General features: G+C 30.8%; 11 protein-coding genes across 11 annotated transcripts; 5 read left to right on the top strand and 6 right to left on the bottom strand.

Annotated features, from left to right (window-relative positions):
- Positions 1-183: 183 nt before the first annotated feature.
- Positions 184-765, top strand: RET3 (coatomer subunit zeta; the record flags this gene model as incomplete). Its single annotated transcript, XM_011275974.1, has 1 exon — positions 184-765. One exon carries the CDS (start codon positions 184-186, stop codon positions 763-765), a length of 582 nt encoding a protein of 193 aa, XP_011274276.1.
- Positions 766-895: 130 nt separating this feature from the next.
- Positions 896-3929, bottom strand: RQC2 (Rqc2p; the record flags this gene model as incomplete). The annotated part of the gene is made up of 2 exons (XM_011275973.1): positions 896-3837; positions 3920-3929. 2 exons carry the CDS (start codon positions 3927-3929, stop codon positions 896-898), a joined length of 2952 nt encoding a protein of 983 aa, XP_011274275.1.
- Positions 3930-4231: 302 nt separating this feature from the next.
- YME2 (Yme2p) lies at positions 4232-6709 on the top strand (the record flags this gene model as incomplete). Its single annotated transcript, XM_011275972.1, has 1 exon — positions 4232-6709. One exon carries the CDS (start codon positions 4232-4234, stop codon positions 6707-6709), a length of 2478 nt encoding a protein of 825 aa, XP_011274274.1.
- Positions 6710-6906: 197 nt separating this feature from the next.
- On the bottom strand, positions 6907-8373 carry BN7_3439 (uncharacterized protein; the record flags this gene model as incomplete). The annotated part of the gene is made up of 1 exon (XM_011275971.1): positions 6907-8373. One exon carries the CDS (start codon positions 8371-8373, stop codon positions 6907-6909), a length of 1467 nt encoding a protein of 488 aa, XP_011274273.1.
- A 967-nt stretch (positions 8374-9340) lies between these two features.
- Positions 9341-10393, bottom strand: HST2 (histone deacetylase HST2; the record flags this gene model as incomplete). Its single annotated transcript, XM_011275970.1, has 1 exon — positions 9341-10393. One exon carries the CDS (start codon positions 10391-10393, stop codon positions 9341-9343), a length of 1053 nt encoding a protein of 350 aa, XP_011274272.1.
- A 213-nt stretch (positions 10394-10606) lies between these two features.
- ULP1 (SUMO protease ULP1) lies at positions 10607-12265 on the bottom strand (the record flags this gene model as incomplete). The annotated part of the gene is made up of 1 exon (XM_011275969.1): positions 10607-12265. One exon carries the CDS (start codon positions 12263-12265, stop codon positions 10607-10609), a length of 1659 nt encoding a protein of 552 aa, XP_011274271.1.
- Positions 12266-12706: 441 nt separating this feature from the next.
- Positions 12707-14890, top strand: BN7_3436 (transcriptional regulator SWI6; the record flags this gene model as incomplete). The annotated part of the gene is made up of 1 exon (XM_011275968.1): positions 12707-14890. The coding sequence occupies one exon, from the start codon at positions 12707-12709 to the stop codon at positions 14888-14890; it is 2184 nt and encodes a 727-aa protein (XP_011274270.1).
- A 274-nt stretch (positions 14891-15164) lies between these two features.
- On the bottom strand, positions 15165-17579 carry VTC3 (vacuolar transporter chaperone; the record flags this gene model as incomplete). Its single annotated transcript, XM_011275967.1, has 1 exon — positions 15165-17579. One exon carries the CDS (start codon positions 17577-17579, stop codon positions 15165-15167), a length of 2415 nt encoding a protein of 804 aa, XP_011274269.1.
- An 872-nt stretch (positions 17580-18451) lies between these two features.
- BN7_3434 (uncharacterized protein) lies at positions 18452-20386 on the top strand (the record flags this gene model as incomplete). The annotated part of the gene is made up of 1 exon (XM_011275966.1): positions 18452-20386. The coding sequence occupies one exon, from the start codon at positions 18452-18454 to the stop codon at positions 20384-20386; it is 1935 nt and encodes a 644-aa protein (XP_011274268.1).
- A 976-nt stretch (positions 20387-21362) lies between these two features.
- On the top strand, positions 21363-23312 carry BN7_3433 (uncharacterized protein; the record flags this gene model as incomplete). The annotated part of the gene is made up of 1 exon (XM_011275965.1): positions 21363-23312. The coding sequence occupies one exon, from the start codon at positions 21363-21365 to the stop codon at positions 23310-23312; it is 1950 nt and encodes a 649-aa protein (XP_011274267.1).
- A 162-nt stretch (positions 23313-23474) lies between these two features.
- Positions 23475-25487, bottom strand: IES1 (Ies1p; the record flags this gene model as incomplete). The annotated part of the gene is made up of 1 exon (XM_011275964.1): positions 23475-25487. One exon carries the CDS (start codon positions 25485-25487, stop codon positions 23475-23477), a length of 2013 nt encoding a protein of 670 aa, XP_011274266.1.
- Between the last annotated feature and the right edge of the window lie 303 nt (positions 25488-25790).

The raw sequence follows: 25790 nt of genomic DNA, 5'->3' as shown, positions 1-25790 counted from the left end.
ATTGTTTTGATGGCCGCGGTTTTCAGAAATGTTACCCGTCGCACTTCGCGAATTCCTTTGATCTGAATTAAACCACGTCAAAACAACGAAATGATATCAACAAAGTGACAAAACACAATCAACTGAACAGAAACAACCACAGTGACACTTCCAATTGCTCACTGCTATATTATTTGAATCACAATGTCCAAGAACTTGTCCCTTTACGCAGTTGATGCCTTTTTAATATTAGATAACGAAGGGAAAAGACTATATGCTAAATACTATAAAGCACCACACAAGACTGAACAAGAATTTGAAGCATCTCAATTTGCTACTTTAAAATCACAAAAGGCATTTGAAAAATCTCTATTCGCTAAATCTTATAAACAAAACGCAGATATTATACTCTTTGAAGATCATATCGTGGTATATAAGGAAGTTTCTGATGTGGTGATATATTTAATTTCTGGATTAGATGAAAATGAATCAATTTTATTTCAAACTTTAGAAGGTTTTAAAGATGGTTTAGATAAAGTTTTGAATTATCAATTGGATAAGAAAACTATCCAAGAAAATTTTGATAAAGTTAGTATAGCTGCTGATGAAACTATTGATGATGGTATTATCTTGGAAACTGAATCTTCTGTTATAGCTGCAAGAACTTCAAAAGCTCCAACTAATGAACCAAGCTTGAAAAATATTGATTTAAGTGAGAAAGGTTTATTCAATGCTTTCAATTTCGCAAGAGGTAAACTTGCTGAAAGAATTCAACAAGGTCTTTAAGATTATATGTATAGGACTATTGGAAAGATTAGATTTTAAATGATATGTTTGTTACGTGTTTACAATAAAAAAAAGAATAAAAAACTGAAGTATAACCATTTGTAATACATTCATAAAACCTAAACAATACCTATTTCTTTTTAGATTTCTTTGAATTTCTAGTGGCAGATCCTTTAGCTGCAGAACTTTTACCAGGTAACATAACTTTTAATTTACCAACATAAATTGCAGGTAATAATTCTGTATCTTTCAATCCTTTAATAATTTCATGTTCTTTTGGCCAATCATAATTTCTATCATTTTCACTTGGATCAACAGGTCTTGTATTAAACCAATGTAAAGTTTCTTGTAATGCTTTACCCTTCTTGGTAGAACCTGGTTGAATTTTAATCTTATATCTATATTTTTGTAATGCATTCCATGGAGCAAATACTGGGATAGCTTCCAGCGGTTCATCATCTTTTGATAAGATAGGTGTTAATTCATTCAATATTTTTTCAAAATTAATAACTTCTTTATTATTTGCATATTTATTAGCAGTTAATTCTTCTTGTCTTTTCTTTTTTTCAGTTTTCTTTAAATGATTAATTTTAATTAATTGTTGTTTCTTAAATTCTTCTTCCTTTTTGGTTTGTTGTTTTAAAGTACCTAATGCTTCCATTCTTAATCTTCTTTCTTCTTCATCTTGATCACCATATTTATTAGCAATTTTCTTCATCTTACCCTTCTTACCTCTTGTTGGTTTCTTTTGTTTTGTTGATGTTGTTGTGGTGGAAGATTTGGTATCAAATTCAGGCGTATCATCTTCTACTTCATCTTGATGTTCTTCTTGTTCCCCGTCTTGATCTTCTTCTTCAGGGGATTCATGGGATTCATGATTTTCAACAGATTCCTCAGTTTCACCATTATTTGTTTCCTCTTTAGATCCAACTTCAGGTTTATCATCTGTTAATTTTTCAATTTTTTCTTCACCATCACCCTTTTCAACATCATTAATATCTAAATTATCCAATTCTTCCAATTGTTCTTCTAATTCTTTTTCATTTTCTTCAGTTTTAACTTTCCATAAAAATGCAAATCCCATAACTAATTGACTTGGAGGTAAGAAATTTTTTTCTTTCAAGTATCTAAAACTACCTGCATTTAAAATAGTACCATCAATATCCTTCTTAGTGACATCTGATGCATATAACCACCATGACGATGTAACCATCTTGTTTTCCCATGCTTTTGAAGTTGACAATGATAAAATACCAGCTTGCATTAAAGTAGATGGGGATACTTCACCTTTATTTGGATTTTTAATGAATACATGACTTGAACCATCAATATCTGCATGAACATAAATATCATCATCATTTATATATCTATGATAAATTAAATCACATTGAGAATCATCTTTACCTGAAAGAATTAAATAATTTTCATTTGATATGAACCAATTAAATTTTTCAAAAAAATATGGATTACGCAATTTTCTTAATATATCATTTTCTTGTTTAAGATTTTTTTTCAAATCTTTTTCAATTTTTTGTTCAATGTTTTTTAATGCTTTTGTTGCAGATTGTTCAACCTTTTTTTGCTTTTCCACTGTGGATTTCTTAACATTAAAATATTCTGATGCATTTGCATATGAAGAAAGTGTTAAATCAATTGTAACATTGATTGTATTCTTAACATTATCCTTTTTGGCTTGTGATTTAACAGGTTTTGGTTCATCTTCATCCGAGTCACTCTCAGATTCAGGTTCAGATTCACTTGAACTTTCATCTTCATCTTCATCATTTGCATATGGATCTTCAGTGGATAGACTTAAACTAATTTTATTTTCTTTTAAATTTAATGGTAAATTAATAACTTTAGCAACACGATTACCTTTAGCTTTTTCAACATTAATTAATTTTTCCATAGTTTTCCAATCCATTTGTTGATCTAATAAAGCTTGCACCGCGGCTTTAGCTTCTTCAACAATTTCTGCATTGAAAATGATAGTTTCCCCTTTTAATGTATTAACAGCTTGAACATCTAATAAACGTTGAACTTGTTGTTGTTTGTCATCTCTAGCTTGTTGTAATCTTTTTTTAGCTTGATTTTCTTGATTTTGAATTCTAAGTGCATATTTTGATGATTCAATAGTGGAGAAGAATTTATCTAAAGTCTTGTTATAACCTTGAATTGGAACAAGTTCTTCATCTTCTTTTAAATTAATTGGTTCAAATGGATGGAATTGTTCATAAAGATATTTTAAATCTTCTTCATCTTTTTCAGAATCATATAATGGATTTTTCTTAAGAACAACATGACCATTTGTAGGTTTAACATTCAAGACTAATTGTACTTCAAGTTCTGTAGCATTTAAAGCTTGTGCTATTATTTCAGCATTATCAACAAATTCAAGACTTGATGTTGATGGATTAACACTAAGCTTATGTAAATTCTTGGATATAAGATCAGCTGAAAGATATGGAGCTCTTTGATATAATATTTTTTGAATTGAAAGAACTTTATTCTTTTTACCTTGAGGATTTTCTTCAGTTGTTGGTTTACGTTCTTGAATCCATTGTTGAATTGTTGAAGCATCATGTGTTTTAGGTACAAATGCCTTTTCATCACCTTCATCTTCGAAAAGAGATTCATCAAATAAATTATAGATTTCACCAACGGCATATTTATCATTATTACCCTTTTCCTCAACTAATCTTTGTAAAGCCAAAATACGACGTTCATGATCCAACAAGACAATATTACCAGCACTGAAAAATTCCAAAACCAAATGATAAGCACCATCACTGAATGTTAAGACAATAACTCTATCAATACCAACTTGCTTTATACTAGAAAGACGTCTACTTTTCAAATGCTTTCTTAATTTGACCACAAAACTTGATGGTGTTTGTGGAGTAGGTCTTGAGAATTCAGTAATATGAGTTTTAAACCCACTATCAAGAACCAAATTTTTCTTAGAATCTGGTAATCCAAATTTTAAAAGATATTGTTTGTTTGAAGTGGCAATATTATAGATATTTTGTAATCTATAGTTTGTGATCTCATGTTGTAATTCTGGAGTCAACACTTGTATATCCAACGAGGTCAATCTTTGCTGGAAATTGGTGTTAGTCACCGCGTTGGAATCAGAAAATCGAGGCCATGATACTCACCTTCATCTTGAACTTCTAAGCTCGTATAATCACACCGTTTTACCAAGTTTTCTACAAAGAATAGTACTCAAGATCTATGATTTTTTTCACTTTATTAGCGAGTGGCGAAATTCGAGGCCGGTCGGAATTCCACTTTGGGATCACTCAAAATAATTTGATAGCAATAATTCATTTAACAGGAAAGTGACATTTCAGATCTTATTTCTATTTCATCTGCTTTACAAGGAGTCTCAAGGCTTGAAAAGTGCTCAATTGTATTCTGTGAGGTTATTAGCAGGTCCTTTTGTTAGTAGTGGTATCCTGTTACAATGTTGTTGAGAAATCTGGGACTCAGAAGAGTTAATCCCTTCATCAACACAGCTAAAAGATTAGGTGCCATCCCCAAACCATCAATTAATTTGAACAGATCTTATGCTACAGATGACACAATTCAAAAGAGAGATATTGAAGCTGGTGAATCAGTAGATGCTAATGAAACAGGTGTTATAGAAAAAGATGACCAAGAAACCATGCTTTATTTCGATCATGTGTTACCATTCCGTTCTAGTATATGGGACATTAGACAATGGTTATCTTATTTGATTGTCTCGGATAAAAGACCTGAAGCTATCAAAGAACATGTCTTAGCATTGGCCAATCCTAAGAGAGAAGGTGATACTGTATCAATCCCAGGGTTGGAAGTCACAAAACTTGTTCCAATCAAAAGAGATGGTGGTGCTTTTGTTAAATTTAAAGTACCTGATGGATTCACTGTATCTGAGTTAAATGCTAAAATTCAAAAAAACACAATTGAAGAAAGTAATAACGGTGTTTTAAACATCATTTCACAATCTGCCGCATTCCCAGTTAAAGGTGTACCATGGATTGAAGATCTTAGACGTTATCCTAATAGAACAATTAAAGTTAAGTTCAGTGGTCCTGCATTATCCGAAGAAGAATTATATTCATTATTTAGAAGATATGGGACAATTGTTGATATAAAACCTGCCACTGAAGAAGATAAAAAGGCAACTGTCATTTTCAGATCTTTTAGAGGTGCTATCTGTTCGAAAAATTGTATTACAGGTATGAAGATTGATGATACTACATTACATATTCAATATGAAAGATATAATAGTAAGAATGTTATTTTAGATTGGATAATGAATCATACAAGAATTGCAATTCCTTTGTTTTTAGCTTTATTCGCTGGTTTGGCCGTTGTTATCTTTGATCCAATTAGAGAATTTAGTATTGAGAATAAAATCACACATAATTTTATCTTTAATAAGAAAAATTCAGTCATTAGATTTGTTAATGATTTAACAAGCTCAACAATTAGTTCGTTCCAAAAATTTATTGGTCAAGATGCTAAAGGTGGAGCAAGACGTGGTCTTTGGTCAGAAAGATTAGATTTGGTTAAGGAATTGAAACTTTGGATTGAAGAAAATGTGAATACTTTTATAATTGTTCGTGGTCCAAGAGGTACTGGTAAACATGAATTAGTTATGCAACATGCCTTACATGGTCGTGATAACATCTTGTATATTGATTGTGATAAATTAGTTAAATCAAGAAGTGATTCTCAATTCATTTCAAATGCAGCCCATGAAGTTGGTTATTTCCCAGTTTTCCCTTGGTTGAATTCATTTTCAAATATTATTGATTTAGGTGTCCAAGGTTTAACAGGACAAAAATCTGGTTTCTCGGAATCTAAAGATACTCAATTTAGAAATATTTTATCAAGTGTTATGATTGCTATAAGAAAAATTTCATTAACTGGATATAAAGCAGTTGTTGGATCTGGTGAAAATTCAACACCTGTTAAGGAAGAAGATTTCCTACAACAACATCCGGAAAAGAAACCAGTGATTATCATTGATAGATTTTCCACTACAAATAGATCAGAATCAAATGCTTTTGTTTATAAAGAACTTGCTGATTGGACTGCAATGTTAATTTCAATGAATTTGGCACATGTTGTATTCTTAACTGAAGATGTTGGAACTTCACAATTTTTATCAGAATCATTACCAGATCAAGTCTTCAAGAGTATTGCACTTTCTGATGCATCTCATGAATCTGCAAAATCATATGTTATTGATCAATTACACGAGGACAATACATTAACTGATGATGAAAGTGGATCAGAGGATGAAAAAAAACCAGATTTGTCACAAAATCCAAGTGTTGTTAAAGATTTAGATGAAGCTTTAGGACCAATCGGTGGTAGAATGCTAGATTTACAAGCATTTGTAAGACGTGCCAAATCAGGGGAAACTCCATTAGAAGCTTTGAATAGAATGGTTACTCAAACAGCTGAACAAATTACACAAATTTTCCTTTCAAGAGATGCTGGTATGAAGAATGCAAGAGCTTGGGAATTAATGAAATTATTAGCAGATCATGAAACTTTAGAATATAAACAATTAGTTTATAATCCATTATTCAAATCAAATCCAGAAGCTGCATTGATTGAATTGGAACGTAATGGATTAATCACAGTCAGTAGAGACCGTGGTATAATGAGAACAATTGGACCAGCAAAACCAATTTTCAGAGCTGCTTTCCAAAATTTAGTTAAAGATGAATCATTATCTAAAGTTCTTGAAACTTCTTATTTATTGAAAATCATTTCATCAGAAACTGAAAAAATTCAAAAATTTGAAGATGAAGTTCAAAAATTATCTTATTTTGCTACAGATAGAGCTTTTAGAGGAAGATTGTCTTACTTAGCTGATAAGATTGATGCATCAAATCAAAACATTCTTAACGCAGAAGAAAGTATAAAGAAGTTTTCAAAGTGATTCTAACGATCGCTGTGAGAGTACTCTGTATGTCGAAGGCTTGAGAAAATCATAACTATAATATGAAAAAGCAGAAACAGTTTTTATCAAAAGTCAATAATCTATATATGTTTATTTAAACTGACGCGTGAAAGATTAAGAGCTACCAATATGTTTTATAACATTGTAAAACTTATTTCAAATATATGTATATATATTTATAATTTATTTATGAGAATTAATTTAGGATACAAATCTAGTAATGTAAGATCTGTAACGTCATCATTAGGAATTGATGCATTGTCGGTAAACTCTTTTGGAAGTTGAGGTTCACCATCATCTAATCCTAAAATTAAGATAGATGATTTATAAATCTGATCACTATCATCATTCTGCGTCGTCTTGATACAGGTCACATTCGTAAATAAATCATTTAAAATATCATAAACTTGTTGTTTAGTTTTGAATTCACGATTCGTAATCTTAACACATGATTGACCAGTAACAATCATTCTAAAATAACTACCTAGATCAAGTTGTCTTTTCTTTCTATTATAGAAATTAGTGGTAATTGTATGATACCAATGTTTTATCGGATTAGCTGCTTCAAATTCCTCTATGTACTCAAATTCACTTAATCGTCTTCTTAATCTATCTGAATAAAGTTTACCCGAAAGTAAATAGACACTTAACAACTCTTTATAATAAACATTTTGAGGAAATATAGAGTAAAGATCATGTTTTATGGATTCATGAGCTAGTTTGGTTTTGATATTATTGTAAATTTTGAAAAATCTAGTTGTTTTATCTTCAAGAGAATCTTTCCATCTAATTCGATCAAAGTTATCATCCAAGGGTGCAGCATGAAAAGGTTTGACTTGATTTTGATCTGCACTAATTTTCAGAACTGAAACAAGTTCATTTTGTTCTAATACTTGATCAATCAATTCCTTTATTGATTCATGACCATTAGTTGATCCAGTTATTAATGAACTATGTTTCATAGTCATGAGTTTATCAAACCCATCAAACACACATATATCTATCAAGATTTCTTTAATGAATTTCTTCATTATTGAATTTGGATTTTGCAAAATATTCTTCAAAATGAATTGAATATTCTTTAAACTTCGAACTTCAAAAGGTTTATTGAACCTTTCGCCTCTAAGTTCAGATCTGAGTATTAGAGGGTGATCATGCCTAAAATATTCATGTTTAGCTGGATCAATACCTTTGAAATAATCTTGATCATTAATAGAGGTATCTAAAAATTCATAATCAAAGCTTGCACTTTCTTGATGTCTTTCATAAATTGAATAAGAGTCATAATATTTATTTTTGATAGTATCAGGCCCATTTTTTAAAAAAGCTTCATCATTAAGTTTCATCTTGGTTAATGGACTTAAAACAATTGTTAATCTCAACGTATCATAAATTTTTGGCGCAAATGTACAGAAGAATGATTTATTAATAATGATCATCATTGAATAATTAATTTTACCAATATGTGCAATGTTTTCCCAAATTTCCATAGGAAGCTTAATTCTATTAGCAGTTCCATTATGATTTGAGACAGATTTATCAATAACATTGATCTTTAAATCTTCCAAATCTTCATCTCTCTTTATTTGAGGTAGTTTAGCTATTGATTTGGAATATTCAATCCAATCATATAGATATTTCATTTTTTTAGCTGAATAATATCTTATTGGAAATGATAATCGATTCAACCTCCAAAAAGGTCTATAAACTGTGTTATGAAATGAATGAAGAATTCCAGGTCTATTAGTAAAACCCCTAGGATAACCTAACAAAATTCCTAATGCTTCATAAATATTTCTCTCAATAAATAAAGCATGTGAGGTAGAAACAATTTTGTATAGAAATGATCTCAGTGGTGTTATAATAGTATTAATCATTATGTTCAGTACCATTATGTATATTATTAATTAGTACTACAGATTGAAGTAAATAGAACATCTAGTACTTAGCATTTCAAGAGGTATTTATATAAAGATTCAAAAACAACTCATAGACAGAAAACATAAACTATAATATATCAAAAAAGAGCTCAGATTATAAGCTATAAACAACAAACATCAACCCAGAATACATCTCAAAGTTTACATATTAAATTTATATATTGCTACATGATACATTAATGATGACCTCTTAATTAGGCCCCGTATATTCAAAAAGACACTAGTATCCAATACTTTATCGGCTTGTACACAGAGTTACGATAAACTAAAGAGAATTAATGAAAATTCTTTTTGTTGATTATTCACTGTACCTCAAATGTAATATTTACGTATAAAATTCGGGATTCTGTGGACATCTAGACAAACACGCTTAAACTATTATAAGCCCACACGACGTACCAATAATTTACAATATTCCAATACATCTGTTGACTATAAACACTGCTAGAGCTGTATTTATAACATCTAGTTGTACTGATTCTACTTATAGTGCTATCATGATATCTAGCAAGCTAAATAATGCCAGTGATTGACATGTATGAGAATATTATAATTATATCCACCTGTGGTTATCAAGTTCTTTGGTTATCTTATTGAAGAAATTTACGCATATATAATGACTTATGAATTGAACACAAATACATATACTTCAAGTTTTTGGAGTAATTCATTATATACTTTTAGATTCTGGTCCTTTCGATTTAGCAATATTTAAATCTTCAATACCAGCTTTTAATTTCTCTAAACTTTCTTCATCAATATCGTGTTTCTTAATTTCTTTAGCAACATCTTTAGCAACATCTTTTGATTTTTCTTTAGCAGATTCCCTAGAATCATTAGATTCCTTTGATTCTTTGTCTTGTTTACCATCTTTAATTTTTTGATTCTCTTTAGCAATAAGTTCTTCAAATTCACTTGTCCAACCTAGTTCATCAACTAAGTCTTGAGCAAACCCATCACAATCTTTCAAGAAAACCAGGTCATTTGTTCTATTTTGTTTGAAACTTCCAACTTTCTCCTTATTAACCAAGACTCTATTATGAGATTTCGGTACTTCACTCGGTAATGATGCAAATGGATATACTGTTAACGAAGTACCAGCAGTTATAGTAATATATTCATCATCTTTAGCACTTTCTAATAACTCAAGATCTTCTTCCCAACATGTAAAGAATCTTTCAGGTAAACCTTCACCGAAAAACACAATATCAGGTTTAACAAGACCTTTACACTTTAAACATTTTGGAATTTCCTTTGCGAAGATCTTAGCTTTAAACTCATCATTTGAATATTTATCGCCACATTTAATACAGTGATTCTCAGCAAATGAGCCATGTGCCTCAACAATGAAATCATTTTCCACACCAGCAACCCTTTCTAAAGTATCGATGTTTTGTGTATAAACTCTTTGTAATAAACCTTTATCTTGTAATAATCTAACAAAATAATGTAATTTAGAAGGGACATATTGACCAGGATAAAGTTCTTGAGCCAATGTATAGAAAGGCTTTGGGGTTGATTTGAAAAATGAAAGATCGAAAACAGCTTCTGCGTATGGTAAGTTTAATGATTGTAAATTGTGATATAAACCTGTATCTGGGGAACGGAAATCTGGAATACCACTAGATGTTGAGACACCAGCACCAAGCATGAAAATGACTTTTGGTTGGGATTTGGATTTCAATAGAGCTGCTAGTTTCTTGAGGTCTTTTTGGTGTGACATTGTTCAATTGTGTTTTGTATTTGTTCTTAGTGTTCAACTGTGGGAGGTCTCCAAGATGAGTACAAAAGTTGATTTGTTTTTTATGGAGAAGAAAGATTATGAGCCCATCGGACTTTATAGTATATCAAGACAAATCAAGTAAAACTAAACTACGATCTAAAAGAACTACATCTCTGTAATTAAAACTTGTTTATTTCGTTAAAATGAGCTTCATTATTTAGGTGACATTCCCAAAATGGTATGTCCTATGATTCGTCTGAAAAGAGTAGCATCTGAAGGTTGATAAGATAATGGTTCATTTTTAGAGATATGAAATGCATTGAGTAAAGTGAAAACACCACAATCAAATCCATTTTGTTGTTGTGGAACATCTAATAAATGTTCAAATGTATATCCTTCAGCCAGTTTAGGTACCCCTTGTTTATTAGTTTCACCTTTAACAAATTCATACATTAAATTTAATGCTCTTTCACCATGTGGAGTTTTCCTTGTTGCTAAACTATCCATATAAAGGACTTTTTTATTTTTCAAATCAATCACACCAAGAACCCAATGTGTTTGATGAACATTTATAGGTACAAGAACTTTATCTAAATTGGAAATATTAACTTTAGCTCTTTTCATCCATCTATTAACACCTTGATAACCTTTATTCTCTAAAGTTGTGAAGAAATAAGAGTTGAATGCATAAACTTTATCAGTGATAAGACTCTTGAGAAATAACTCTATAACAACATCATTAAGCCAATGTTTATCTGCTAAAGTTTTAAAATCCATAACTCTAACATCAATATTAAAAGCTTGTAAAATAGTAAGCGTATCTTTCCCTCTTGATTTCCAAATATTTACAACTTTTTCTTCATCATTATCTGATAATTTTTGAATTAATTTTGATGCAGTCTCAGCTTCAAGTTTATCCTTTTTAATTTCATCTTGAATTTTTCTCTTTTCATTCAAGATTCTTTGATAATATTTAAATTCATTTTCAAATGTTAATCTTGTTGTATCAAAAGTTAATGAGTATGATGATGGAGTAGCTGGAGGTAATTTAACTTCTTTAACAATTATAACATCATCATCAGTGGCTCTTTTAACTTTATTACCCCAATTCTTTCTAAGATCTTCAGTTAATGTCTGTAAGGATGATAACAACCTTTTGTCATCTTCAACAGGGGTTCTTGGTGTTGGAGGTGTAGTTATGGATGGTGATGGTGCTTTATAATGACCATTGTATAATGATCTCAAATATTTTGATTCAGAATTTGGTATTTTCTTATTAACTTTACGTCTGTAAAAAGTTGATCCATAATCCCCATTTGATGATTCAGCATTTTTCTTCAAATCCTCTTTTAAATCCCACTCTATTGGTGATTTAGTGAATGAAACATTCTTATAATCATCTTTAATGTCTGGATTAAATGGATTTTTTTCTAATGTTTGCTCAAGGTTCTTGTTATTCAATTTACTACTTGATTTATTTGATCTTTCTTGTTTCTTCTCACTATGATGGACTTTCCTTTTCTTAGCACCATTGGTTTCATCTGGTGATTCTTGTGTTTCATGCTTATATATCAATGCTTTTGTCTTTCGACTCACCACATCCATGATCTTTGAGAACAATTGATGTGCAAAGCCCTGAGCATGGTCTTCATCCTGATCTTGTTTATCTTGACCAACATTTGTCCAGTCTTTCTTCTTGGACCTACTGAAGTTCTCTGGTACGCTCTTAGGCTTGATTGGAGTACTATATGTGGAATCCTTGTGGAGATGCGATGAGGTGATGATCTTTCTGTTTGAGTGAACATTTGGGTTGAACTCGGTGTTTCTCTTTCTCTTTCTCCCCAGCGCAGAGGCTTTTCTCTCTAGCGACATGATACCGTACTGATAATTCTTTCCAATAAACAATTCCCTTTGAAATCCCTTCCAATAATCTTTTCAAATTGTTTCAAATCAGTTGAATTTTGTTTTGTTTTGTTTTGTTTTTGTTTATACGTTTCAAAAGTTTCAGGGTAAAAACACAATTCGCGAAAATTATAAATTGCACACAGACTTCGCGAAATTTCCCTTTTGGGATTTTTCCATTAAATTGAATTTGTTTTGACGCGACTTTAATAAAGTTCAAATACGTGGAACAGTGTGTATTATTCAGGGTTTATGCTAGATTGTGAGCTGTTTTGAGCTATCATATTGTGCTATTTGAATTATCAGACCGTGAAATACCCTCATTGTGTTTTTTTCTCCATTTAATTTGAACCAGAAGCTCATTTAATACCCGTTTTCAATTTAAAAAGTTCGTATATCAAAGATACAAGGATGTCTTTAAACATGGATGATGAAGATGCTACTCAACAGGATATCAATGCTACTGAAATAGACGCCAGTGCAGCCAACGATTCTTTTTACAGAAACTCCACCAGTGATTTGAACTCCATTTACACAGCTGCTTACTCGGGTACAAAAGTTTTAGAGACCAATATTCGTGGTGTATCCGTGATGAGAAGAAGAAATGATAGTTCTTTCAATGCTACACAAATACTGAAAGTTGCCGGACTAGACAAGAGTAAAAGAACCAAGATTCTTGAGAAAGAGGTCCATACTGGGGTTCATGAAAAAGTTCAAGGTGGATATGGAAAATTTCAAGGTACTTGGATACCCTATGATAGAGCTGTTGCACTATCTCAACAATATAATGTGTATTTAGATTTGAAAGATTTATTTCTTTATAACGTTTCAAGTGTGGAGGCAAATGACACACCAACTAAGGAACAAGCAGTTGCTGCACAAAGAAAAAAGTCTGGTTTCCAAGATTCATTCAATTTTCAAAAACAACCTTCAACTTTAGGTAGATCTTATTCAACTTTAACTGAAAATGATGAAACTGAATTAATAGATACCTCAGAGTCACCTACTAAGAAACAAAAATTATCACCAAATACAAGTCATAGTATACACGGTTTAGGACCTGATGGTAACGGTAAAAATTCCAAAATTGGGTTTGAAACTTATGATCATGATTTGAATATTGAGAATCCAAATACACCATTCACTCTCGAGCCATTATCAGGTTTCGTTGATGGATATGAACACTCCAAAGAAGTCATAACACAAGTTTTCATGTCTAATGATCCTATATCATTAGCAGAAGCAGTTGGTGGTGAGTCTGAACTAGCTGGTGTTAATTTAGATGTTTCAATTGATGAATCAGGCCATACTGCATTACATTGGGCAGCATCTTTAGCTAGAATTCCATTAGTCTCAGAATTAGTAAGTCGTGGCTCAATTCGAATCAGAGGTAATAATACTGGTGAAAATCCATTAATTCGTTCAGTCTTGGTGACAAATAATTATGATTTAAATTCATTCAATGAATTATTAAATTTATTATATCCATGCATACCTTTATTAGATCATCAACGTCGTTCCATATTACATCATATTGTCCTAACAGCTGGTATTAAGAAGAGAAGTGCAGCAAGTAGATATTATTTAGAAACTTTACTAGAATGGATTGTTAAAACTGGGACCTATTTACCAAAAGGTGGTATTACTTTGGGGAAGTTCATGAATGAAATTGTTAACGCTCCAGATAAAAATGGTGACACATGTTTAAATATTGCAGCAAGAATTGGTAATAAGGCAATTGTACAACAATTATTAGATGTTGGTGCTGATCCTTCAATTCCTAATAGAGCAGGACTCAGACCAATAGATTTTGGTATAAATGTTAATGGATTAGCTACAGCTAAACAAAAATTATCAACAAGTAATAATAATAATGTTCATGCTAATAATCTACCTGGTGCTTTTGGTGATAATGGTACTGGTAAAAGCTCAACAAAGATTTTAGATTCAATGCAAAAAGTTTTACAAAGATTAGATACAGATTTTAAAAGTGAAATAAATACCAAACAAGAACAAATTGATGAATTACATTCTAAATTACGTGAATCAACTTTAAAATTATCCAAATCACGTCAAAATTTAGAAACTTTAAAACAATCTGAAATAAAATTAAATGAATTAAAACAAAAAATTTCAAATTTAGATAAAGCTACTCAGGAAGAAGAACAAAAATTCCTTTCACAAACTACAGATTTAGGCTCTGTAAGTAATCATGATATCGATTTTGATGCAGATGAACCATTTAGAGTTTGGCCAATATTTGAAAAATTGAAACAAGATCCAAATCAACAAGTAGATCCAAGATCAATAAATCTTCAGGAGATCCCACCATCAGTCGTTCTTAAAGCTCGTATCACTGCATATAAAGAAAATGAGAACATCTTGAATAAAGTTATTGAAAACTTGAGATCAAATTCTGATAAATTAGAGGATAAATTTAGAAGAGTCGTGGCGTTATGTACCGGTGTTGAAGAAGATACTATTGATAGTATATTGGATGGATTAGTACAGGCTGTTGAAAGTGATCCTGATGAAGTTGATATGGGTAGGGTTGTTGGCTTCTTACGTAGAGTTGATGATAAACTTGATGTATAATTTTGGTGATTGGTATATATGTGTATAAAATAAATTATCTAGTGTTCTATAGAATCAATTAATGTTTGTGTTTATAAAGGTTTTTTTTTAGCTACGTATTCCTATATTTATATGATTGTACGAAATTATAAAATTAGTTGTATTAAAATCTTGATTAAATTATAAGTATTTTCATATATGATATATAGAGTGTTTGGTGGTTTTGACCCTTTTCTTTTCTACTCATGGAGTAATAATAATATTATACAAGTTGATTGTTTCTAAAGCAGCATATCTATGATCTTGCACCAACTAATCTAAACATAAATTCATTAACAGATCTAATTAAAGGATGTAAATTTTCATCCTCCATGATATTAATTTGTGAAGCAGCATGTCTAAATCCAACAATGAAATTAATAGTTATAGCACCTAAAACACCTAATGCAACAACTAATGGACCTAATGGAGCATCCAAATGTTTACCGTCTCTTAATTTAATAAATGTTAAACGTTTGTTATAAATGACATAACCCCAAATACCACAGAATAAAGTAAGGGCAAAATAAATATATGCTAATAAATCTGCTAAATTTTGACTTGATGCCTTGGAAACAGATGAATAAATTGAAAAAGTTAATGCTGAAAACATTGTGGTTACAGTTAACCATCTATTGAAAGTTCTTTCATTTGCTAACCAAACTTTAGTTTCAACTTTAACTGGACCCGCTTGTTTTAATAAAGTTTTTGGTTTTTGAACACCAGCTGGTAAAATAACTTCTTCTTCTTCAGAGTCAACATCATTTAATTTTGATGAACCTGTAAAGAATGGAATGATTTGATTAACAACAGTTTTCTTCTTCTTTTTGGAACGTCTAGCAGTTGTTTCATTTGTTTCTTCATCAGATGATTCATGATCTTCTAAATCAGCATCATCTTGTTCATCTTGTTCTTCGGTTTCAGCTATATTGGTTGGTCTTTGCTTTGTTGGTGATGAAAATCTTGTTAGTTTACTTTTATTTTGAGCTGTTGATTTTTGTTTAGCTTTTAATTCTTCATATGCATCATTTGGATTCTTTCTAATATCATCTTCTAATTCCGGTAACCAAAATGGTAAGATATCTAATCTATCATCTTCTAAAAATAGTGAAGCAATACCTTGAATGAATTTTGAGAAATTTGGAACTTCTTTAACTAAATGTGAAGTAGTTAATTCTTCAATCCATTTACCATGTTTTCTTGAAAATGGTATACTGATACCATTTAATTCTGAACCTTTTCTACCTGTTGTATTTTTAATTTTAATTTCCATAACACTATGAGGGAATTTTGTAAATTCATTTTTTCTTAATAATGAATAAGGATTTTCAATATTACGATCAATATCAGTTCTATGCCATTCATTTGGATTTCTAATTGGTCTATCTTGATCGAATGAATCTTCTCTAATGAATAAAATATCTGAATCAATGGTAATACGAACACGATCATCACCTGGGATTTGGAATGCAGTTCTTGTATAGACAGAACGTAATGCAGGTTGTAAATCATATTGTTTAATAAATTTATCAACATCATCAATATCTCTTTCTAATGATTCTAAATAAGCATCAGATGACCCCATTTCTTTAAATCTTCCAAGAGTTTTCTGTTTAAATTCATCAACATCACCATTAATAACAAAATCTTTTAAATATTTTTCTTTTAATTTTAAACGAACTTCATGTAAATCTTCATCTTGATTTGATTTATCAACAACTTTTTTCTCCAAGAATAAATCAGGTTTATCATGTAATTTACCAGACCATCTTAATCTTAAAGTTGGTGATGCATTTGACTTTAATAATTTTAAGTTATAAATTTCAAAAGAACCATTATCGAAATATAATGAGGAAATAGTTGGATCATAAGTATCACCTTGGTTTGTATCATTAACATCATTTGAATAAACTAAAACAGGTAAATGTCTCAAGATTCTAGTTTTAACTTCCATTAAATTATCAGGATGAATCCAAAATTTAAAAGATTGAAATTCAGCATCAATGTTTGCGTTAACACTTGAAGATGAAGCACCATTTGGTAATGAAGCTGAACCTTTTTGAGATCCAAAAGTGGAAATGTATGAGGTACTTGCAATGTTTTCTCTTAAAAATGCATATAAATTTGAAATTCTATTCAATAATGGTGAATAATCTTCAGAATGGAATGGTAATTCTTTTAATCTAATTGATAATAAAGCTTTAACAGAAGTATAATTTGGATGTAATCTTTCATGTTTTTTGACAATTTTTTGGAAACCAGTGAAATTTAATCTTGCAAAATGATCCAATTCTTTTGATTCACTCAATATATTTTCCAATTCATTTTGTAATCCACTCCAATCAAAATTATCTTTTGAACCAGTAGCATCGTTTAAATCCAAATTGTTAACAGTAGTTTCCACTTTCTCAATTCTTTTCAACAATTTATTATATTGAGAACTTTGGAAAGTATACACTTTTTCCAATTCAGCATCTAATCCACTAACAAATATTTGTTCATCACGATCAGTGAAAACACCATCATCATCATTGTTTTTACCTTTACTCTTCTTGTTTGTTTTAGGAGCAGTACTTGATTCTTTCAACAATTTTTTTAACTCATCATACTTCATATAATGGTCCTTCCAAGGTGAGAATATCTCGTTATCCAATCTGACACCAAATAGCATTTTGACACTTTTTCTAGCAATTCAATTAGCAAAAACGCTCCAAAACTTAGCACACTTGATTGATTTTTACAATTGAACTTGGTCTATAGTGATAGTTTGAATCTAAAAGAAGGCAGCCAGTATTTATAAATCAATTTTATACAACAATCTGCAAACAATCAACATTTTCTGAAAACAGCGTTAAAACGAGAAGCGAATGCAGCCATTAATTGAGAATCGCAGCGCTTAATACACGTGGGTACAAAAATTGTAGGTATCAAATCCGCGAATCAACATCCCAAATGCCCTAAGCTTCTAGTCAGGTGACTACACTAAGAGACTCGTGACTTCAATGGAAGAACCTTCTAGTATCAACACCGGGTAAATAGCCACTGGTTACCACAGTATTTCAAACTTTAAAGTTTTAAGTTCTACTCGAGAAGTATAGTTTCCCCAGTTACTGTTAACTGTTGTTGGATGCAAAATTGCACTTGAATTATACTGAGGTCAAGACTCAATATCTATAGATATCCTGGTCTGAAAAGTCATTTTCGATGAAATCTAGTAAAAAATTCTCAAATGATGATCTGCATAAAGTTAAAGGTTAAAGGTACTAATTAATAGGAGATGAACATACATTGTCGTCTCAATTGCAGAGAGAAACGCAAACTTAGAATACTACTGGATCTTCAGATAGCATCAAAATGCACCCAGTTTAAGATAGTTGAGCTGTTATAATACCAGTATTGATTGTTCTTCTTGTTTTAAGAATTTAAAGGTTTTAATATTATATTGGTATCACTAGAGGTTATTCATTGCAGACATAGATTTCAGATCATTCAAAAAACCAAAGCCGCTAATTGTGTGTGTGTGTGTGTATATAATTAAGAGTTATGGGTTCAGCACTTAGTAAAGCAAACCACGAGGATGGTATTTCAGTTATAGCTTCCAATCTATTGAGTGATGAAGCTCTTGTTAGGGGTTACCTCGAGATTTTGAATAAACATCAGGTTAGAATGTCCACTAATCCAGTCGAAGCTAGAAGCATACTTATTGAGTTTGAAAGGTCTGTCTTGCTCCCACTCATACAAAAATTTACAGAGGGCCTCTATGCTAATAAGAAATTGGGGCTACTTTTAGTTTCAAGAATATTTATCTCATTCCCTTCGCTAGGTATAGCTTCTGTGCCAGGTTTCAATGCTCATTGGGAAAATAGATCATCTACTAGCCGTGCAACCAAAAATTCAATTGTGAATGCATGTCTGAAGCAAGACGTTTACGCAAATGTGAAGTTTATGGAAATTAAAGATAAAGAGTTGGAAAAGAAATTCAATAAGATCATAATTAGGATGGGAGATAAAGTGGAAAATTTAGATCATAGAACTCTGCAGTATATCCCGGCAGGATTTGGTATCTATGGTTTTTTTAATTTTTATGATAACCCTTTAATTGTTTTGAATGAAGCTGTAACAACACATTGGGTTTTATCAAATTTTTTGAGGCCAATTATCTTATTATACAATAATCTATTGACTGAGGATGGTGTACGATTGATTCCAACTCTTCAAAAGCCCGAATACCTAAGGATGGAAAAATCTCAAAACCTTCAAAGTGATGATTTTAAATTATCTCAGGAGACATTTCAGACATTTCCAGATATTACATTAGTTCTCAAGCCTTCTGATCAGTCAAATTTGTTCTACAATATAGCTAATTTTGAAGTCAAGTTATTTAATTGCATCAATGAGTTTTCACAAGTTGGGTTGGTCAAGTTTAAGCCGTGGTTTTTACAAGTATTTAGCCAAATCATATCAGGCAATTTTTTGATTTCATGTTTGACAGATGGGTATAGCTTGGTACTCATGAAGATTAACTTCAACAACCAACTTGAAGAATTCTTAACACATCCAGACAAGCCAGGTACTAAAATTCCAATATGTTTTAAAATGGTTAATATAGCAGAAAGTGGTGTCACTGCAAAAGCTTCAATTTTAGGAATGTTAGATGATGAAGTAAGAAATTTTTCAGAATCAGATTACAAAAGAAAGATCTCCAAAATTCAAAGGCTCAAAGAGATATGCTTGAAAAGCAATGTTGAATTCGTTAACACCTTGTTTAATTGGGTTCACCACCATTTCAGTGAATCCAAAAACTATCCTTCATATGAGATTGATTATGCACCAGATATATTTGATGAAAATCATATTTCATTATTTCAGAATGGTCCTGGTGAAGGTCCTCAAATTTTACTTCTTTCTAAAGCACTCTGCAAAAGGTTGTTAAATGTGAAATGGATTAGAATTATTGATCGAGAACCTGTTGCTATTTCCATATATGATCCAACTAGATATCAAATCCAAAATTATACTGAAGGTGATGCATTAGGTTTGAAAGAAGCTCAAAATTTGTTCATGAATATGTATAAGAGTCAAGTGAAGGCATATGATATTATCAACAAGTTCAATAAGCTGAATGGATTCAAAATAAATGTATTGACACATTTCAAAACTGGTAATATCAAATTAAAGATAAAAGATTTTTCTTACTATGCTGGGAAATATATAATTCATGAACATGTTACAGGTAGACCTTCAACAAAACAGCATTATGAACAAGCTATTGAACAAGTCCAACTTTTGAATGAAGCTGGTATTCAATTAGATTACATTGATGAAAAAGATATTGTCTTAGCTAATGGAAAAATCTACTTGACCAACTTTAATGATGCAACTTTTGGGAAAGGCAATGAATGTTATCCTGTGTGCTTATCCATACTTGAAAGCTTAAGAGACAATGCATCCAAATCTAAGAGGTCAAAGCATAAATAATACCATTTATATGACTAGGTTGTCTTTTGTTGAACTTTCATTTCTCCTGAATGAAGGGTCTTCAATGTATAACTCATTATATATACCTAATTAATAATTGATTGTTTATATTGTTATGAACAATTTTATTTATTAGCTGCAGCGATATTATATATACTTCAATCTATAGCTCATTCATTCACGGCATTCAAAGAATCTATATCAAACCAATACCAAATTTGCTTGATGTGAAAGGCATTTTCGATACCTTGAAAGTCAGAAATTATGAAAGTTTCAAAATTTTACCTTCGTTAACCATCGCTACAAAGCCCTTAAATTTGATGTAGGAATTTGAGATTTCAATCAAATTTTAGAATCATATATAAATGTTGCCCTGATTTAACTATCAGGTGACTAAATGTAATAACACCTGACCATGGTTGTTTTTTCAAGCCGTATCAACACCGGGTAAATGAGCACTCGTTACCATAGTTCTTTAAACTTTAAAGTTTAACTCGAGAAAAAGTTTCCCCAGTTACTGTTAGCTTATGACACTTTACTGCAGGTCATGCTTATTGGTTATGGTGGATTGGCTTCAAACTAGAGTGAATATGATCGTTTACAATTTTGCACATCAATTGAATATATTGTGGTCAATATCCAAAGTTATTATGATCTAAAAAGTCAAGCTTGATGAAATCTAGTAAAAATTTCTCAAATGATAAACCTGAAGGTATAGTCAACAACAAGAGATCATTATTATACGTTGTCATCTCAATTGCAAGAGTAAATCAAACTTTGATTATGACTGGACCTTCTGATAAGTTCAAAATGCATAGCACCGGTATTGAAGGTTTTGTGTAATTTTCCATTGTTATAAGTTATAGGATTTTTTAAGGTATTATGTATATTAGTATCACCAGAGATTATCCATTATAACCATCCCAAATCATTTTATAAATTAAAGCTGCTTATTGAGTTTTACATCATTTAAATCATGGGTTCATCCATTAGCAAGGCCAATCACGAGGAGGCAATTTCGTACATACAACTTTCTGATTTATTAAATGATGATGAAACAGTTATACAAGGTTACATAGAGCTATTGAGGAAACATTTTACAGTGGATCTTTCCACTTCAACTAGTCCATTTCAAGTTCAGGATGCTCTTATAGATTTTGAAAAGCATGTGTTGATTCCAAATGTTACCAGATTATGTTTTGGCTCATTGAATAATCAGAAGTTAGCAGGAGTCCTTTTGATTGCTAGAACGGTGCTTTTATTTCCTTCTCTTGGGTTGGTGTCTTTCCCTGGGTTCAAATATCTTTGGAAGAAAAAACATACTACAAGTGTTCCAACAAGAAATTCTGTTGCAAGAGCTTCTCTGAATCAAAATATATACAATAAAGTGATTTTCAGAAAACTTGAAGATGATTATTTTGAAAAAAGATTTAGACTCATTTTGGACGAAATCAGAAAGAAACTGGGATCTTTAGATGATGATGTTATTGAAAAGATGATTTTAAAATTTGGCAATGATAGTTTTATTAATTTAGATGAGGCCGTTTTTGTTACTTTCAATGAAGCGGAAACCGCTAAATGGATTTTGGCAAAAGTTTTGAAACCAATAGTTTTTTTGTCCAATTATTTGTTAGATAGAGATGGTGGTGAATTGATTTCAACTCTACAGAAGGCAGAATACCTGAAGATGGAAAAATTCAAAAACCTTCCAAGTGGTGACTTTAGATTATGTGAAGAAACTTTCCATACATATCCAGATATTACAATAGTTTTCAAGCCTCATGATTCAAATTTGTTCTACAATATAGCTAATTTTGAAGTCAAGTTATTTAATTGCATCAATGAGTTTTTACAAGTTGGAGCGGTAAAGTTTAAGCCATGGTTTTTACAAGTATTTAGCCAAATCATTTCAGGCAATTTTTTAATTTCATGTTTGACGGATGGTTATAGTTTTATACTCATGAAGATTGACTTCAACAAGCAGTTAGAAGATTTCTTATCTCATCCAGACAAACCAGGTGCTAAAATTCCAATATCTTTCAAATTGGTCAATATAACAAAAAGTGGTGTCACTGCAAAAGCTTCAATTTTAGGGATGTTAGATGATGAAGTAAGAAATTTTTCAGAATTAGATTACAAAAGAAAGATATCGAAAATTCAAAGGCTCAAAGAGATATGCTTGAAAAGCAATGTTGAATTTGTGCATACGTTGATTAACTGGGTTAACCACCACTTTAGGGAATCCAAAAATTATCCTTCATATGAGATTGATTATGCTCCAGATATATTTGATGAAAATCATATTTCATTATTTCAGAATGGTCCTGGTGAAGGTCCTCAAATTTTACTAGTTTCTAAAGCACTCTGCAAAAGGTTGTTAAATGTCAAATCAATTAAAATTAATGATCAAGAACCTGTTGCTATTTCCATTTATGATCCAACGAGATATCAAATTCAAAATTATACCGAAGGTGATGCATTAGGTTTGAAAGAAGCTCGAAATTTGTTCATGGATATGTATAAGAATCAAGTGAAGGCATATGGTATTATCAAGAAGTTCAATACACTGAATGGATTAAAAATAAATGCATTGGCACATTTCAAAACTGGTAATATTAAATTAAAGATCAAAGATTTTTCTTACTATGCTGGTAAATTTATAATCCATGAGCATGCTACAGGCAGACCTTCTACAAAACAACACTATGAACAAGCTATTGAACAAGTCAATCTTTTGAATGAAGCTGGTATTCAATTAGATTACATTGATGAAAAAGATATTGTCTTAGCTAAAGGAAAAATCTACTTGACCAACTTTAATAATGCAACTTTTGGGAAAGTCAATGAATGTGATCCTGGGTGCTTATCCATGCTTGAAAGTTTGAGGGACAATGCATCAAAATCTAAGAGGTCAAAGCATAAATGATAATGTTGATATATCTGATTGGCATTCTTAAATTCAATTTTCATTTCTCTACATATCTCAATATATAATGTATAGCTAATTAATTGATTGTTATGAAGCTGTATTCATTAGCTACGACATTATACTTCAATATAGTTCATTCATTCACATCATTAAAAAATTCTATAAATCAATACTAAACTTACTTAATGTCAAATCTTTATTTATATCTTGATATTCAGATGTAATAACAGCTTCAGAAATTGTATCAGCCTTAACCATCTCAACAAAATCATTTTTCAAGAAATTAAACAGTGTATTAAATTTATCACTATTTTCCGCATAATCACCTTTATAATCTTTTAATCTAATTCTATTATTTGTTGCACCACCAGCTGATGATGGTAAGATTGGTTCTGAATTTTCTGCTTTTTCTTCTTCTTCTATTTTTTTATGTTCAAATTTTAATTGTCCTAATTTAGTTCTCTTTTTACCTGATATACGACCAAGATATTTCAATGATTTCCTTACACTATCTGTATCAATATCATTTTTAGGTAAAACTGGGAATTGAAATGTTCTTTTACTATGATGTTGAACTGTTGTTTGCTTTTGTTGATGAGATTGTTGAGTTGTAAGTTCTTGTTGAGGTTGTAGTCGTAAATGAATATTATGTTGCGGTGTATTTTGTTTTTGGTGTTGTTGTATATTTGAGTCTTGATGCAATTCAACTTTAGGTTTTGTTTGTTGTTGTTTTGCTGGTGTCTTATCCAATTTATTATTTTGTTTTGCTGGTGTATGATCTTTCTTATCCTTTTTATCAACCTTGTCATGTTTCTTTGTTTGTTCATCACCTGCTTCAGTTGAATCTTCTGCTAAGAATTTAACTCTCTGTTCATATAATCTGTTACCAAATTCAACTTCTTCAGGTGTATCAACATCATATTCTTTATCAGTTTTATTTAAAATTGGAATTTCTAAACCAAATGGATTTTTTTCACGTTGTTGTAATGAACTTAAATCTGTTTCTAAATATGCAAAGATTAACCATAAAAATAATTTAACTCTTTCCTTTGGATCAAATTCACTATTCATAAAAATATCGAAAAATCCATAACCAGATTCTTCTAAATAACTTTTATTTATTGTATCTTCTGCATTACAAAGTAAAAAAATCATATTGATAACATTTGTCTTGGGGAATTTATCAACTCCATTTAATAAATTTAAAGCATTTGGTTCATCAGTATCATCACAACATGCTTTTAATATGGATTTTAATCTTGGAGTATCTTGTAATTGTTTATCACCTCCATTCCCTGTAGAATTGAATTTATTTTCAGATGCATCATAATCAACTTGTAAACATGGAATTGAATGATAAGTTCTCAATTGAGATTTCATATCAGGTACAAAATTAATTGTTGTATTCATTCTACCAACATTAACCAAAAGACAAATCATACTTGTTGGAATACTCATATTCATATCATTTAATAAACGATCTCTTAATATCTTGGAACATTTTGAACTATGTGCAATGGTCTTGATATATAATTCTGCAAATGTTAATTTATGTGGTGAATATGGTTCAGTTACAACTCTATCTTTTGAATCTTCATATGGATCAATAAAAGCTTTTGTATCATCTTCAAAAAGATCTTTTAGGAATTGAAATTGGATATCTTTTCTTAAGAATGGACGACCATCATCTTTTTTCAAATGACGTGAACGAGCTGAACTTAATACAGTGGCACTTTTATGTTGATGTTTCTTAAACTTTTTCAACGGAGTTTTAGTTGGTGATGGTGATAATTTATGCTTTTTATTTGGAGTATTTGATGATGTAGATGCTGATTCTATTGGTTTTGTTGATGCAGATGTTGTTGTTGTCGCCACTGTTGGTGTTGAATTTGATGTTGATTCTGTTGTTTCTAATTCTTGTTCTGGTTCAATCACTTCTTCTTCAGTATCCTGAGATGCATCATTATGAACATCACCAGTACTATTTCCATCAGTTGATTCCTTTAGCGGTTCTTTATTGTCTTGTGATTCTTCATTTGTATCTTCTTTATTCGCCACTGTCTCAACAGATCCATTTTGATGTTCCGAATCAATTTTAGCTTCCTCTTTTGTGTGCTTCTCATCACCAGTGTCCACCAGCACATCATGAATAGGATCGTAACGTTGTACCATGGTTCAAATTTTTTTTTTGATCTTTTGTTGAATGATCTTTAATAAACCACCTTGAAAACAACCTTCAACTAAGTTGATTTCTATTTTTGATCCTGAATTCCAATTGTGTTTTAAAACTCCCAATTCAAACAACTTTGTTTTTTTTCCGACGTGTTTTTTCGAGCTTTTCTCCAATTTGTTCTTAACTTTGAACTTTTTGAACTTCGTGTAAAAATCAAATCAACAGAAACTGAGGATTCGCGGGTATTGATTTGATAAGCGAAATGTTAAATTTACATGGAAATATCTACTTTTAGACATCAT

Source organism: Wickerhamomyces ciferrii, contig 00092 (assembly GCF_000313485.1).
Source record: "Wickerhamomyces ciferrii WGS project CAIF00000000 data, strain NRRL Y-1031 F-60-10, contig 00092, whole genome shotgun sequence".
Lineage (NCBI taxonomy): Eukaryota > Fungi > Ascomycota > Saccharomycetes > Phaffomycetales > Wickerhamomycetaceae > Hansenula > Hansenula ciferrii.
This window is presented reverse-complemented; position numbering and strand designations above follow the sequence as displayed.